This window comes from Taudactylus pleione, unplaced genomic scaffold, assembly GCF_031769625.1.
Source record: "Taudactylus pleione unplaced genomic scaffold, aTauple2 ptg000018l, whole genome shotgun sequence".
Classification (NCBI taxonomy): domain Eukaryota; kingdom Metazoa; phylum Chordata; class Amphibia; order Anura; family Myobatrachidae; genus Taudactylus; species Taudactylus pleione.
Window position 1 is genome coordinate 7,770,888 of NW_028284420.1, and position 17,111 is coordinate 7,787,998.

Below are 17,111 nucleotides of genomic sequence, written 5' to 3' on the forward strand. Positions count from 1 at the left end.
GTGAGTTTGCTGCTAAATGTAAAGCTATCATTTGTTGTAAGACAAATCCAGCCTTATAACGAATTGCATCTATAAATTTAGCAGCAAACTCTACAAACACACACCTGTTTCTTATACTTGGAACCTATTGCATAACCCCCCCTAAACTGTCAGTAGCACATAGTGTTAGTGAAGAGCACCTAGTGCGACTGACCACAGACACTACTTTATAAGTCTGTGTAGCACAGCCACTAAATTTAACAGGACAGAGCAATTCTAACAGTGACCAAGATGCGCTACCTACAAGCCCCTGGTTTTGGTATTAATTCTGATATACCAGATGAAGATGAATAGTGTAAATTTCAGCTGCTGTGTGTGTTACTCTATTATTATAATGCTTACACCAATTACATCAGAGCAGAGTGAGTTGACGTTCGCTCTCTCCCAGCTCTAATTATAGGCTATAAATTCTGCAGAAGGTGCGTTTACAAGTCCAGTGCAGAACAGAACTTCCATGCTGTCACTAAAACATCTTACCCGGTTTCTCTGACATTTTGCTGCTGGTTTGCTCATCTCTATTGTATATCTTGGCTTTGAAACTGGTTTTATTTCTCTTCACAACATGACTTGAGTGAAGACCCTGGCTTAGATCTGAAATATGCTGGACGGATTCTATGTATAGTAGTAGGCCCATGGTAGGCTTTTCTGTATAAAATCTTAAACTACTGTGGTTTTTGCTCACAAATTTTATTTGTACACAGATGGATTTTTCTGTCCCTTTCATTTTCTTCAGCTATAGCAGGGGTGGGGAACCTTTTTTTCTGCAGAGGGCCATTTTGATATATATACCATCATTCACAGGCCTGGTGCAGGCCACGCCCCCTCCGTGTGATGTCACATGGGGGCGGGATGACAATCGGCGATAATTACAGCAATGTCCGGAGCATCCTGAGGATGCTTCAGGGAGCTGTAAGGGCAGCGCTGTGACCGTCTGAAGCATCCTAAGGACGCTCCTGGCGGCACTGCTGCATGGTCTGGCTGCAGGGTGTAATTCTAGGCACCCTGTTAGCCAGATGAGGCTAGCAGAAAAAAAGCTCCAAATGATTCCAAGGGCCTTATACAGCCCCCGGACCTGTGGTTCCCCATCCCTGAACTAGAGGAACACCCTCCCACCCCCTAAACTCAAAAAGAGGTATTTCTCCTGTGTATGCAGATGCCAAGTGTGTGATTTACTACCTGGTAACATGGCACAGGTCAGAAACAATGCAGTTTTGTTCCACCTGAAAGCTCCTACTATATTTTGCAACATGACAAACCAGCATTAGAGCAGGATAAAAAAAGACCTTGGAACCCAAAATGACCTACAAATAGAAAAAGACAAACTTCTCTTCATGTATAATGTGTGTACCTGGTCATCATATTGAGGATTAAGGGACAATGAACATGCAAAACAAAGCTCATCAGCCTTTACACCCTGGTGCACTAATGTGTTTATTTCCACAAACAATTTAGGAATTTCTAAGTGATAAGGTGATGTGAACATTTCAACAAACAATGTGAAATTCCCATTTCAATAGGATTTTAACCATTTCTTAATGGAGGTATCCACATAAACTTGTATTTGCGCAAATACATCTACCGGAAACATACTTCTGGGACCACCATTGTTTAGGGGACTCATTCCTGCTGACGCGTACATTCCCATGATCCTCCTGGCGTCATAGTCTGAGATGTAAAGGCACGCTACTACAGATGGAGATGGTGGGCGTAGCTGATTTTTAGGTCAGCTTGTCCATCCGCTATATAGCAGTTTATATTAACAACACCGGTAGTTCCTCTTAAATTGCAGCTGTCCTTCATATTTGTTAATGGTTCTTTCCTAAAGTGGAATGGGGGTTGTTTTATTTTTATCACTGCTATCACCTGGCTAACAGGAGTTTTACAGAGGGCTATCAAGCCTACTTTAAAAGCAGATGTTAAGTTTCAGGTTTACCAAGATTGATTCTGGTGGTGTTTTTGTACAAATGATCAAGTCAACCAGCTCATTATTCTCTGTTTCAGAATGCAAAAGCTTTAAAAGCCAAAAAGGAAGAAGGCAACCAAGCATTTAAAGACAGCAATTATGACCTGGCCTACAGACTGTACTCAGAAGCACTCAGCATAGACCCCAACAATATCAAAACAAATGCCAAATTATACTGTAATCGTGGCACTGTCAATGCGAAGGTTAGTACTATGTCGTACCTATATACAGAACTGTAGAAGTGCATGTTATCAATTTTTATATGCAGCCAAATAATCAGATCTAATTTCACCATCCATTTGAATATCGTTGTCCCCCGTCCTTAAGTTCCTAATCTGATTTGGCATTTATGACCCCAGTGCTATGAGACAGCAGTGCTAACCACTGTACCACCATGCTGTGGTGTGCACATGTTTGTAAGAAAAGAAAGTTGCCATGTTACATATGACTTCTGCCATTCTTTATCTGTATTTGTGAAAAGCTTGAACATTTGATTGCATTTGCTAGGAGGGTGGTGGACTCTTGTGAAACAGGACAGAGTTGTTGGGGGTCAGCCATCTAACTTTCTTTATCAACTTTCAGAATAGTTAATTGATGTCATCTAATCATTTGATTTGCACAGCTCAAAAAGCTGGACGAGGCCATAGAAGATTGTTCAAATGCGATAAAGCTGGATGAAACCTACATCAAGGCATACTTACGGAGGGCACAATGGTAGGCGATATTACCATATTTGTCCTGAGTAACTGTAATACTTCTCATTCTGGTGCCTTTGTTACACACATGGTTTATTCCCCATGTACGGAGCTCCAGTACACTTACTGAATGAAAGGCCTATAGTGTACTGTTCCCACATTTGCAGTATTGCCCTTAAACACGTCATGCTGTGTGATTTATTTTATTTTGTTATTAAGCGATCATATATGGGGAATAAAAGTAAAATATATTATTCAGTCTTACTCTGATTTTCTGCAGTGTTTCTTTGCCTTGCAAACAACAAAAACAGGTCCCACAGTTTTAGCTGGTAGTTAAAATACTGCTGACAAACAGCAAATCTATCGTTTTTGTTGCTCATTTGTATATGCAAATACATCAGTCATAACAGGAGACCTTAAGCTAATGACTCAAACTTATTACACTACTCCCTACGTTGCCCTCCAATTTCAGCGCAATTTCATGTCCACTCGGTGTAAAAAAATCTCTGCTTTCACCAAAGAGATGGGATAGATTGGACTATCCATTACCCTTCTAGTGAAGTCCTTATGAAAACAAGTATTGAGGATATAATTATATTTAACGCCGTTAGGTCTTCCAATATGTCCATATGATGTATGTATGGGCTGATGGTGTTGGTTTCGCTCGTACAAACAAATGCTGCTACACAGCATTAATGACATTGGTATGGTATTTTGGCCTATTTGTGAACTGTGCTTTAAATATGGATCAGTATCTGTACTACATTACATTTTGGGTATAGCGGATTGATTGGTTTCCCATAAAACCATGATAGAGAAAAGCACACTGAATATTCAAAACATGAGTATTGTTACTAACATGAGTATTGTTACTCTGTTCCCTCTAGTTACACGGACACAGAGCAGTATGAAGAAGCAGTTAGGGATTATGAAAAGGTTTACCAGACAGAAAACACAAAAGGTAAGCTTACTTTTATTATCAGCTACATTGTATTTGGTGACGGATTTCTGTGGACTATTTGGAGACACGAATATTTAAGTTTTAAACTACTACAAACAACTAAATTAACTTTCTGTTACATGACTTAATAAACTGATTTTGTTTTCTGAGCTAATGTAAAACCGTTTACACATGCTGACATACAAGTACACTTTGGTGTTCATGGGGTTTTCTATTTTAAGTGCATATTTTCGGTAAGCTGGTGGTCTGGCACTGTCCCAGCATTTGTGGAATACATAACTCAGTGTTTATTTGTGTGTCATTATATATGGCGGGGGAGGGAATGGCAGATGGCGTGCCACTGTACCAAGGAGAGCCCTCACATTTGTCAGCAAACAATAGTGTATGGGGATACAAAGGAGCTTTCATAATGCATCCCACTGGACACCCTTTTCTTACCAGAACACAAGCAGTTCCTTAAGAACGCACAGCTGGAATTAAAGAAGAGCAAGCGGAAAGATTACTACAAGATACTAGGGGTGGACAAGAATGCATCAGAAGATGATATCAAGAAAGCTTACAGGAAACGAGCATTAATGCATCATCCAGGTAATGAGACACATCTACTGTGCATAGGAATGTGAAACACAGAATAAAGTAGGCCAATAGAGGCCTGATACAATAGTGCCATTCTTTCACTAGCTATACTACAGACTCGTATATTTGGGCTTATGTAATAGGGCGAGAGCTTGTGCCGCTGCGGGAACTCATGTGAGTGTTCCCATATTTTTAAAGTGACAATCATTTTAAAGGCAAAACCAGCTTGGTTTTGCCTTTTAAAATGATTGCTATTTAAAAATACGGGAACACTTGCATGAATTCCCGTAGCGGCACAAGCTCACACCCTATTAATAGCCCCATTGTCTGTGTGCAATACAGCTGAGTAAAGGTGCATTACACACTAGACAATGTGCTCACGATGCGATATCGAGAGCGATTTCCCTTGAACTCTCCCTGGCACTCCAGGGCACGATATGGTGCTAAAAAGTGTCCAATCTGACCAACGATCTATCGTGTGTCCTTAAAGATTTCCAGTGTGTTGTGTACGAGATTGGCAGATCTTGCCTACTGTAGGCAAGATCTGAAGATGTGATGTACGCGCATCGGCATCGTGGCCGTATTTTACACGATTTACGTCGGAATCTGGCGAATCGAGCAAAATATTGTGTAGTGTGTACACATCTTAAGACTTTAAAAACCTACTCTTTTGGAATCCCTAACTCTAAGTTGCTGTTGCTCTATAAAATTGGAAAAGCATCTGTGACTTTTAGATTCCATGCTTTTTCCTCCTGTCTTTTGGAAAGCTAACGTTGGTTGCACCCTGTTTTATTTACCTGCTAGAAGATGTATTAATATACCTTCCCGACACTGGTCCTGCCAGTGGACACTTTCACTTACTCTGGCACTGTGTTTATTCCCTTTCAGACAGACACAGTGCTGCTACAACAGAAGTTCAGAAAGAGGAGGAAAAGAAATTCAAAGAGGTGGGCGAGGCCTTTACAATCTTGTCCGATCCAAAAAAGAAGGCTCGCTACGATAGCGGGCAGGACTTAGAGGAGGATGGAATGAACATGGGAGGTCAGTGTCAGCCAGCTTTTAGGGTTATATATATATATATATATATATATATATATATATATATATATATATATCTCAAGTTCACATTTACTGAACACGTTTATATTGTTTTTTTACTTTAACCTAATCTAGTCAGGTTTTTTTTTTTAAGTTAAATTACTCTGAGATATAATTATAAAAGGGGAACTAGAGGCTTGTGCCAACTGATACAAATAGCCTAAATGCAATAACACCCTTATTAGAGTTGGTTAAATGTCCAGTTAAATTATTAGTTAATCTCAGGAGATCTATGAAATCCCAGCAGTGTTTGTACTCAGTTTATAATTGTATGGGTCCCAGGGACTCCTTATTTAAAATGTTTTTTGCATTCTCGATGTTTCGGTGTCCCATTGTAATGTATGGTTTGTATTAAATCCCCTGAAGTGTCCATCAGACCCCCCACATGCCCCATAAGTGTCTATCAGACCGCCCCATGCCTCTTAAGTGCCAATCTTCCCTCCTTCATGTTGTCAGACCAACCCACATGTATATCAGACTTCACACATACACCTTAATTGTAATAAGACCTCCCCATGCCATCAGACCCTCCACATGCCTCTTAAATGACATTCGGGGTACCTAAGCCAGAGCATTTTGCCTGCCACAGAGAAGATTAACCTCACCCCGGTCTCTGGAGTACTTCTGCCACTTGTACAGGAGCCATAATGGGAAAATAAAGTGATATGAATCTGCCAACGGGCACATATGTGAAGTATGCGGCCGCACAACTAGAGAGCAGGTGGAGGGGATAATAACTGCCACACCGTGATCAACCGTCCGGCTTTGCCACTGTACCGTGCTATTTGAATGTCCATTGCGCATCCTGCAGGACGCGGAGTGTCCTGCCACCATTTTTGAGTAAAAAATGCGCTGTAGCGCATATACGTGAACACTGCTCAGTCTTCCTCCAAAAATTAGTCCAAATAGGGAAGAACTTCATTGCAGTTGGACTCAGGTGTAAATGAAGTGTATATTGTATTGATGGGTCCTCCAATGCTATAATAATAATAATGTGAAATATTTCCATTCACCAACAGAAGAGAATAGTGCATTAAATGAAGGTAAACTTCTGAATCATAAAAAACATAGCCTAGTGCACACTCTGATAATTATTCAAATTCAATATGGTCCAAGTGGAAGTCAGTACTCTCACCTTTAGGTAATCTATTACCCATCATTAAATGCCATCTTCCTCTGGTCTGTGATCTTAAATGGAAAAAGAAAAACGACATAGTGCTCGCTGTAAAGTGATTAAATGTGAAAACTTAGATTAACTCGCCCTTTGTTTTATTTCACCGATTTCAGACTGTTAACTTAATATTTATTACATCTTTATTCTCTTGTTATAATATGGTTAAAAGCTAATTTAATGAATTGTATGAAAGTATCCAAACTCCCATATGAGAACTGGCCGCACTATACTGTATCTCAGAGTAGTAAGCATCTTATCAAACTTCTATGAGGTGTCCTGTGGGTCCTCTCTGGCACCACTGTGTGCCCATTCTTGGAGGGCACACGGTGGTGCCAGGTAAATAATTATTTCCCCCTTAATGCACCCCTCACCCGTTATTTGCAGGGGTGAATACTGCGCACTTTCTAAAGTCGCTCTGGTGCATGTAATAAGATGTAACACTAGTAAGCAGTGCACATGTTACACACAGGATGTGTTTTACACTATAGCAGTATCCTTTTTTCACTGATAAGTTACCTCTGTATTATACTATTTTACTCTTCCAATTTCTTTCCAGATTTTGATGCCAATAATATATTTAAGGCATTCTTCAGCAGTCCAGGAGGCTTCAGCTTCGAAGGTGAGTTTTATGACCAGATATTTCATCAGAAAAAATCTTTACCGTCTCCTCAGACTTGTATTAGCATCAGCTTCTTGTTTGAGTATGATGCCTCCTTCCTTGTTTCTTTCGGGAGAAATAGCAGCGGCTCCAAGTTATCCTGCTGTTACTACTGTCTCATCATACAGTTATATTAAATGCAATGATGATTTATAAAAGAAAGTGCTGACTGCACCTGATTGGTCAGCTGCAGCATCTATCTGAACGGTGTTCTTGGTATTAGGTGTCAGCACCAGCAAGATTCAATTTTATTTTCTAGTCTGTGACAGGTATATTGGCCATTGCAGAGGCTCCCAAAGTGCATGCACCACGGCAGCAGGCTTCATAGACTTCAAAGGCCTACAGTTCAACTAGATTGGGTGATGGGGGATTTATATTAAATCTTTAATATTAGCATGAAGCAAAAGCTGCAAATTGCGGATACCTTGCTCATTGCTTTTCCCTTCAGCATAATTTTCTGATTGGCCCTATAATCTTCTGTCTCCTATCACCACAGCCTTGCAGGAAGACAGAGCGAGAATTACTGTGTGTGCCAGAGTTTTTGATCTGTATATTAATTCAAAAGTCGATTATTAAACGGCTTGGAAACTCGCAGAAATCCGCACCACATCTAATCTGTGATCCGTTGTGTTTAAAAAAAAAAAAACTGTAATGTAAAATGAATAGCGCTCATACAGATGTGTCCACATACATCTAGCCGCCTCCTCCTTGCGCGTTAAACAGCCTTTCTAGTCGCGCCATGCCGTAGCGCAACTCTGTAGTGCTTTGAGTCTGTTTTCCTTTAAATGAGTCTTATTCGCAAAGTGATGCACATAGGACGCACAAGAAGCTTCTGCTGATTAAAATGATATGCGGCATGCTTATTTTCTGTGTGCTACTGCCAGTGTATCTGCATGCAAAATGCTACATTACAGTGTAATAGTCGCTGAATCTGTAACATAGCATATCGCAAGCACATAAAACCGCAGTCGCACACAGAATATAGGCATGTTGCATATCATTTTATTGTGCGTCCTTTTCACATCGCTTTGCAATAACACGCACTGTAAGGGAAAAAGTTGCACGAAAAAGACGCTTGGTGTTAAGAGTTGCACGACGCATACGATTTGTGTAATGCGACTTGTACTGCACGGAGGATAGATGTATGCGGACACATCTGTAGGTGATTTCACATCTGCCCTCGGTGAGTCAGATTAGTGTTTAGGACCCACTGGTAGTACTCATTATAGGTATACCGAAAACGGATTAAGCTTACAAAAAAAAACTTAGAAAAAAATTTAGTAAGTACTTAAAATGTGTTCCTCAATGTAACTTATTACTGTTTTGAAGACCCCTCAAGCTCTATTAACCATTCGGTGAATACCATGAAGGGCAAAAACATCATGGGCCAGTCTCAGTGCTTCATGTGCCAAACTATTTGTAGGGATGACTTATAATGTAGATAGTTCATGTGAAAACGTCACCTTTTTTTGGAATTTCTATTTAAATCCGCGCCTCTCCTCAGCTTCTCTTAAAACGAACAAACGTTATATCAATGAATACAATTCTGTGTGTCATCTGACAGTCTTTAGTTACCTATTAATAGATCATATGTCTTCTGTTTATTGTTCGACAATGATGGGGGTCAAACTTTTTTCTGCCTATATTCATAATCCTCTGATATCTTTTGTTTATAACGTCAGTGCAATACTTTACTGTGACATTGCTTCACCTGTGTGTTGTGTTACCAGGCACCTGTAGCATCCCACATTACTTCTGTCCTGCCTCTTTTTTTGTATACAACCCCCCACCCCACACACAAACCAAAAAGCACAAACTCAAAATTGCCCACTAAATAAATATATATATATATAAAATCTTTATTTATTTTTTTGTACACTGCATGTTTTGTTTATCTCAACACCTGACTCTTCTTTTACTTAATCAGTCATCATGTACAGCATTTATGTATTGCTTGCTAAATTCATAAATAATTTTATTTGTTTTGACAAAAAAAAAAAATGCAAGTAATCTCCGCATTACCTGTACTACACAGGAAAAAGCCTGGAAAATTACACACCATCCAACAGGAACCCTTTCACCCGTCACCTAATGATCTGCTCCTGGAACCCCATCATTTATGATTGCAGTCACCTGTGTTCAAAAACCTTTTTCCATCAATCATCTACATCAAAGGTGATTGCAATCATAAATAAAGGAGAAGTGCAAGAGCAAAGAATTTGTGCCAGTTGGAATTGGTTCTATTGTAAGATCTGTAAACAATGTAGGAAATGTGTACGCTCGAAATTGGATGTTCTCAGGGTTGTTTTTAAGGTCCAAAGTCCCTAGCATCCTTTGGTAAATCTGTCCGGTGTGTACTCAACATTAACATCTGTCCACCAGTCCCCCTTAGGCAGCTACAGTTACCATTGTGATAACAGGGACAGTGCAGATGAATGATTTTGCAAGCTATAAGCTCAGCATAAATGGTCCATGCTCTGTTTTGGTCTGTTCTATGGTCATTCTGTACTGATAAACAGTGTATACTACAGAGACTGTTGAAAGCTCAGTTTACCATTCAGATGCCATTTATGTAGCCACTATACACATGTATGGCAGCAGGTCTTCTCTCTCAGCCTTAAGTGATTACAATATACACATTTTGTGTATATATTAGTACGTTTCTGACATGTTTACTTTTTCACACTGCTTTCTCTGACAGAGATAATTAGAATGAGCCATTTTTAAATGGATCTCCTGTTTCTTTGTGAATTGATAGTATTGTGCGTGTTGTGTATGGGTATTCAGTATACATTAATAAAGCAAAACTGACACTGTACATCATGTAATGTGCAGCTGCTTCAGGCAGTGATTCCCTTCCCTTGACACCATTATATGGACAATACACATGCTGTGCTCTCCCTGTATCTGTGCTCTTGCAGTCCTTGTCAATGAAAGGACCATCATGCAGGCCTAGAACAAGGGGACATCTGGTGACAAGCAGAGCTGGTTAGGACTGATTACATTGCTTCATGCACTGCACCATATCCATTCACTTTACATGAGAAGAGCCGCATGTTCCTTCTCAGTGATCAAATCTTTTCCTTCATACTGCTGCTTTGCCAAATCCACAAGACGAATACCCTGGTTTCTTTTTTTGTTTTTTTAAGAGTCTCCTAAAGATGTAGTATTGAGTGACTGTCCGGGTCATGTAAAATAAGTTGTTTCATTTCATTTGGCACGCAAATTATTTTCATTTTCTTTTTTGTAAATTCGATTTAGTTTATTTTTGTTGCCTTCGTGTACAGTAACATAGAGGCTCAGAACTATGCATTGGCTACAATTGTACATCAGATCTGTTATTGTGTTTGAGGACAATGAAAATGACCAAATCAGCTTAGAGGGCACTTTTCTGAAGGCTTTCATTTACCTTTACTACAGCCGCCATTTGTCATGTGTGTACTTGAAATATATTTAAGCAAATATGTATGCCTGTACATATATTTTCTGACCTATATCTATATATAAGACTTAACTGTATTAGGTTATTTTTAGTTCTGTGGACTGTAGTGCAACCTAATCTCGGAGTGGTCTACATACACACACTGATTTGCACACATGCGGTCTTTCTCGAGCACCGTGCACACACATCATGAGTGTATGCATTCATCTGTGTGTATATGTAAAGACAAATGTATGACTAACAGACTGTGAGTCTGATGCAGAGTTTTACATTAATGCAATCGCAGCTGTGATTTCTCACGGAACGTAGCTGCGCAAATATGCTATTGCCAAAGCACGTTCCAGCATAGGGACGCCCACCGCTGCGCTCTCACATGCGTCTAACGTCATACAACAGCGGTAAATTTGGTACTATCGGCATACATTTGGTAGACATATACAGCATGTAAGACAAGTCTGACCAGCCGCAAACACTGCAGCTCTCCTGACGTGCAGAGAGATCTCATGCTGCGTATGAGAACGTAATAGCTAATATATGCATACCCACAAAACCGCGTTTAAACGATCAGATGCGTCTGTTTGTTTTTTTTTCAACCACCCCCGTTACCAACTCCAAATCTGACTACCTGTCACTCACTTTGAGAGTGGTTCCTGTGAGAGTAATTGCAATGCAATTGCTGCGTGTGCGCAGTGCGGTGTTCGTACATGATAACGGCATTGCATCCATCACTGAATCAGGCCCTGTGTGTGTGTACACATGCAGTGTTTCTCAAGCACTGTGCACACTTTTATGAATGTATGCATGTATCTGTGTGTGTGTGTGTGTGTGTATATGTGTGTGTGTGTATATATATATATATATATATATATAAATATATGTATAATACACAGTCAAAAGTTTGGACACCCCTTCTCATTCAATGGTTTTTGTTTATTTAAATTATTTTCAACATAGTAGATTAATACTGAAGACATCAAAACTATGAAAGAACACACATGGAATTATGTTGTAAACAAAAAAGTGTTAACCAAATCAAAATGTTTTATATCTTAGATTCCTCAAAGTAGCCCCCTTTTGCTTGGATGACAGCTTTGCACACTCTTAGCATTCTCTCATTCAGCTGCATGAGGTAGTCTCCTGGAATGGTTTTCCAACAGTCTTGAAGGAGTTCCCAGAGGTGCTGAGCACTTGTTGGCTGCTTTTCCTTCACTCTCTGGTCCAACTCATCCCAAACCAGCTCAATTGGGCTTAGGTCGGGTGATTGTGGAGGCCAGGTCATCTGACGCAGCACTCCATCCCTTTCTTTCTTGGTCAAGTAGCCCTTACATAGCCTGGAGGTGTGTTCGGGGTCATTGTCTTGTTAAAAAAGACATGATGGTCCCAGTAAGCGGAAACCAGATGGGATGGCATGGCGCTGCAGAATGCTGTGGTAGCCATGCTGGTTAAGTGTGCCTTGAATTTTTAATAAATCACCAACAGTGTCACCAGTAAAGCACCATCACACCACCTCCTCAGCATGGTACTCATGGTTTTATAGTGGAGAAAAAAAATATAATGAATTTGACGTTCGATTACTGCTGTACCGCATACATAATTTACACAAGAAACCATGCAATTTAAAAACTTAAGTCAACAATAACATTATTCTCCCTTGTTCAGAACCTGTTGTAATGGTCTGGCATTTTCCTTCCAGTATACACTGCCTGCTGTCTGATGTGGATACTGCCTTTTCCGCCCGAATCCAAACCAGTAATTTGGTTTGGATTCGGGAGAAAAAGTTACCTTGGGGTCCAAATTTCATGGTGATCCCTTTTAAACACCTGTGATACTTCAAATAAACTGAATAAATAAACCACGATTAGTGAATAGTTTAATTAATTGAAAAATCTATATTTCGGAAACTAACAGTGGAGATATTTGGCAGTAGTTTTCTGACATCCTCCCAACTAAAAATTTTCGTAAAAATCGGAGATGGGTGGTGGACACACCTGGTTGAACTGACGTGGAATATCCCAAATATATATGTGTGCCGTGTATGCGGCATTTTAGACGCGGTTTCAGTGACACGCGGCTTTGACTGTGTGTCTGTCTGCTGCATAAGATGAACTTTGACACAATCATAGTGTGTCTAAATAGCCAGTATAATTGGTCTTGAGAATGGTTCTAGTGTTGAACCGAAACGTCGACCTAAGCATAGGCATAATATAGCATAATGGATATACAATAAAACATATATATAATTATGAAATTTGATTGGTGAGTGCCTCCTTCCAAAATATTAGATACCCAAAGGATATTGTTGATATCTGCATATTGTTGTATACGGTGTGGGTGGGGGGGGAGGCAGCTTTGCTATGTTTAATGTTCCTTTGAAAACCTGCAATTAAGACAAAAAATAAGATCTGTGTTACTGACTGCTGCAAAAATGCCTCTGCCAGTTGGAGTATAAACATCGGCCACATACTTAGAAATGCTTCTCTTACAGTTTGCACTAACTACATTTTTGTTTTTCAGCTTCCGGACCTGGGAATTTCTTCTTCCAGTTTGGGTAACAAACCCACACTCCTGCCTGCAACTCCACTCGCCCAACACCCTATGTCCCTCCTACTCCCTCATCTCCCGTCTCTGTTCAAGTGTTTTTACCCAGAATAAGGACATTATTTAAACAGACTTTCCATGGCATCATTATGTCTCTGTTTATTAGAGAATGTGTTTTTCTTTTTTTTTTTTTTTTTTAATTAATATTATTTTGACTCCCTCTCGGTTTAAATACCTCTCCGTGTGCTCATGTGTAAAGGAAATTTTGAACGCGGCATGAACGAAAATCTGAAATAAAATGTAAGATCCTGACAAATCTGGGTATAACTTTTGTTGCTGCTGAGACATAAAAAGCTTGTGTGGGATGTTATATGGAAGGGGAATTCACTATTCTGTTCCTGCACCCTGAAATTATTGTCTGGAAGGATCCACTCAATCCTTTGGAATTTTCTGTATAACAGAGGTCTGTTTTCACGCTCCAGACCCATGCATGCTTGGAGACAGGTATCCGCACCCACACCTGTGGCTTAATCTCTCCGTAGTTCATCAAGCCTGGAATCACACCGTACAGCATAGCAGAACTGCGTTTTTATCTATTGCAACTTCCCAACGGAGCAGAGCTAAATGGGATCACTGGAAAACAAATGTTGTGAGTGTCACAGTTTAAGTTGAACAATTCTATACATGTTTGCTCTATATCTACTTCCCACAACTCCTTTCCCATTTAGTGTAATGGACTTGTTGCCCTGTTGGAACATTTTGTGCTGGGCATGGCAGAGAATTGATGATCAAACTGGATTCTTTACATTTTTATCTGGTTTAAATCTTGTTTTTTTTTTTTTTTTTATTGTGTAATCTGTATAAATGAAACATTGTAACTAGACTGGCTGCAAAAAAGCATAACACACAGTATTCTTTGTACATTGAGATGCCATTTATTGGACAGAGTGTTGTAGTAGATGAGGGTTACAATCTGGAGGTATAATTAGAAATTCATTGGAAAAAAAAACCCCACAAGGAAATCAATGCAGTTGATGCCATATAAAAAACTTGTAATGTTAGTCCATTAAAAGTTCCCTTCAGTGCAAAGTAACCATTGTAAATATGAAGGATTTCAATAAAACCATATAAAGCGACAGTGTTGCCTACATGGTTTTGGCTTATGTAAATATTTGCAAGTAGCACTCATCACTTATACAATTTATATGCAATGCTGCACAGCAATTAATTAGGAACTAGTGGCCTAGAAGCGTTTTACGGTTGTTTTTTTGTTTTGTTTTTGTTTTTCAAACAAAGCCACAACACTGCTTATATATTAGGGATGTGCAGGCTCGGATTAGTTCGGATTTGCATGCCGGGTTCGGATTTTTCCCTCGTGCAAATCCGAGCCTGCACATCCCTATTATATATAGGTTGAACAGCAAGGTGTAGAGTATTGTACAAAACATTAATGTAATCAAAATGTGGCACAATAGAGGAATACATGCCTGTTACAGTGATTCTCAAACTAGGATACAGTTGAAAAACTTACGATAGCTATAGGCCAAAAGTAGGAGGACACACTAAGCGAGCAGCTCTCTGTTGTTCTGCTATAGTAATACTATATGATTGGTCATATTGGTCAGTTGTCATGTTAGTCTCATACATTGCTATTGGGCATACAGGAGCACTGAACATTTTTGTAAGCTACACGTAAATAATGTAAACAAGAAAATACATTTTGGTTATTAACAAAGTCTTGTAGAACATTTTGTAGTGATCCACACTCCAGAAAAGTTTGAGAACCACTGAACTATCATTTACATTTGGGTTAAAAAAAAAAAGTTTGATGTAGAACTTATTGATATGATTACATGATTTTGTGCCAGCAGCATGCACAGTATTATACTTATCTGGAGACATTAACATAAAACACTTATAGTAGAGGCTGAGATTGTAGAAAAAGATTACATCAGGAGGAGACATTAAGTTTCTCTTCCTGGAGCAACCAGCCACGGTAATCTGCATGGCAGCCTCCTGCAAACTTGAAGTAGGAGCAGGGTGGTCGCATGTCAGTTGGGGGTTGCCTGTCAGGACAGCCTTACACTAATTACAGTATGGCTAAAGGGGCTGCGGCAGATTTCCCACTAGGCTGCCCGCTCCCTGCATCAGAGCCGCTGATTTTTTATTTTTTTTTGCAACACCAGTGGGAGAAAGAGGGGTCTTTCTGCAGGATCATGTGTTGGCAACAGCCAAGATCTTGGAATCGCGTGATTGGATTCTCCACTTAAAATCATTCACCCAGACACCACCTCAGGGGATTATCTTTATGGGGCTTGTGTTAGACACCTGTCCGCAGACTTTATTACCGGATGGAAAAAGAAAAACCCCCTCTCTACATGGACTTGTAATGTCTATGCTAGGTGTCTGCCTTAAGGGGGTGCAATTTCCACAATTCCATGTGAAGATATTCTAGATTTAGTTAGTTTTGAATCGGAAAAAGCTTGTCATGTTTTGCCGTAAAATAAGCATCCAGTCCCTTGTTCCAAAAACTAGACTTTTCCTTTTCACCTATTATGAAACTGGAATTAAAAAGTGCTCTGTTGGGGATAGACAGGTTTAAGATGGAGTCTTTGAGATAAGTCATAAACTTCAGAGAGCAGGATGAGTTCATGGACCTCAAGTGCATGTAGTTACATGTTCTAATCTGGAAAGAGCACTTGTGCCTTCTCAAATTTGCCATTCAGTGCTGTCATTTTCTGTTTCAGGCACTAACCTTATTGGCCACAGCACCGAGGATATTTAAAAAGACCATTGCTGTGATGGCTGCCCTTAAGTCCAGGGGGAAATAAAAAGGGCAATACTTGACTAGCCAGCTGTCCAGACTGTCTTCTAAAGTGCTCTCTCTTTATCATTGCTGGTGGGTGATACATGATCTCAAAATAGGTAATCCATTATCCATCTGTGACTGTATGATACGATCAACAGACTCAATCCTTTAAATGGGACTGAAGAGCGATGGCCCTCCAGCCTTAAAGTGTCCTTGTACACCAGAGGAGTCATGGCTCTCAATAAATGTGCTGGTGCTTAGGCGGACTTCAGCGACCTGGTCATTGTACTCCAATTCTTGTGAGGATGGGACAAGCTCATGGTAGCACCAAGAGTGTCCTGGCCATGAGAGAGGAGCAGAATAAGACATATGAGTGTAGGAAAACTTTCCATGTTGTGGGTAGAAAAATGCTAGAGATTTCCTCAGCAGAGAAGCCCTCCAATAATCTGGAGGTTTTTAAATTGCTGGATCACCGATGGTAGCAGATATCAACCATGGTAACATCTCGATTCAGCCACAAGTTGGAATAGTATTGCTCCAGGATTCATTATCTACAGACCTTACTGGAAGAATAATTTCTTTCCAAGAATCTTTTTTTGAGAAAGTTGCTTTGTTCTTTTAAGAACAGAGCCCGCCTAAGAGTTCCAATACGAACAAGAAAAAATTCAACATCACCCAGAGTTTGAGCTGCCACACCGAAGGTGTGGTTTACCTACTGGAATGTCCTTGCGGACTCCAGTATGTGGGCCGAACGATAAGGCAATTAAAAACAAGAATAGGAGAACATGTTTACAACATACATAAAGGTCTAACCACACACAGTGTCTCCAATCACTTTTTGATGCACCATAACAAAGATCCTAAAGGAATGAAATTTATGGCAATTAAAAAAAAGATTGGAGAGGGAGCCAATATATAGAAAAAATTTCAAGAATAGAAACTGAATGGATATACAGAATTGGAACCCTACACCCCAAGGGTCTAAATATAGACTTTGATTTAGGAGCTTTTCTCAAATTATAATCTGTATCAATTTTTCGTTTAAAGACTGATTGATTGATTTTATATTTATTTATTTATTGTTTATATGATACAATCCAGCAACAAATGGAACAACATGATACACTCTACTGATAATGTAATGTAAATGTTTCTGTT

At 39.7% G+C, this 17,111-nt stretch overlaps 1 protein-coding gene across 1 annotated transcript in view; it reads left to right on the forward strand.

Annotated features, from left to right (window-relative positions):
• Positions 1 to 14,280, forward strand: part of DNAJC7 (DnaJ heat shock protein family (Hsp40) member C7) — an 86,906-nt gene extending 72,626 nt beyond the window's left edge. The window contains exons 8-14 of the mRNA XM_088442472.1: positions 2,041 to 2,205; positions 2,625 to 2,716; positions 3,585 to 3,658; positions 4,100 to 4,246; positions 5,123 to 5,275; positions 7,063 to 7,125; positions 13,121 to 14,280. Coding sequence (XP_088298598.1) covers positions 2,041 to 2,205; positions 2,625 to 2,716; positions 3,585 to 3,658; positions 4,100 to 4,246; positions 5,123 to 5,275; positions 7,063 to 7,125; positions 13,121 to 13,158 — 732 coding nt within the window. The 3' untranslated portion in view covers positions 13,159 to 14,280. The remainder of the gene's footprint in view (positions 1 to 2,040; positions 2,206 to 2,624; positions 2,717 to 3,584; positions 3,659 to 4,099; positions 4,247 to 5,122; positions 5,276 to 7,062; positions 7,126 to 13,120) is intronic.
• Positions 14,281 to 17,111: the final 2,831 nt, after the last annotated feature.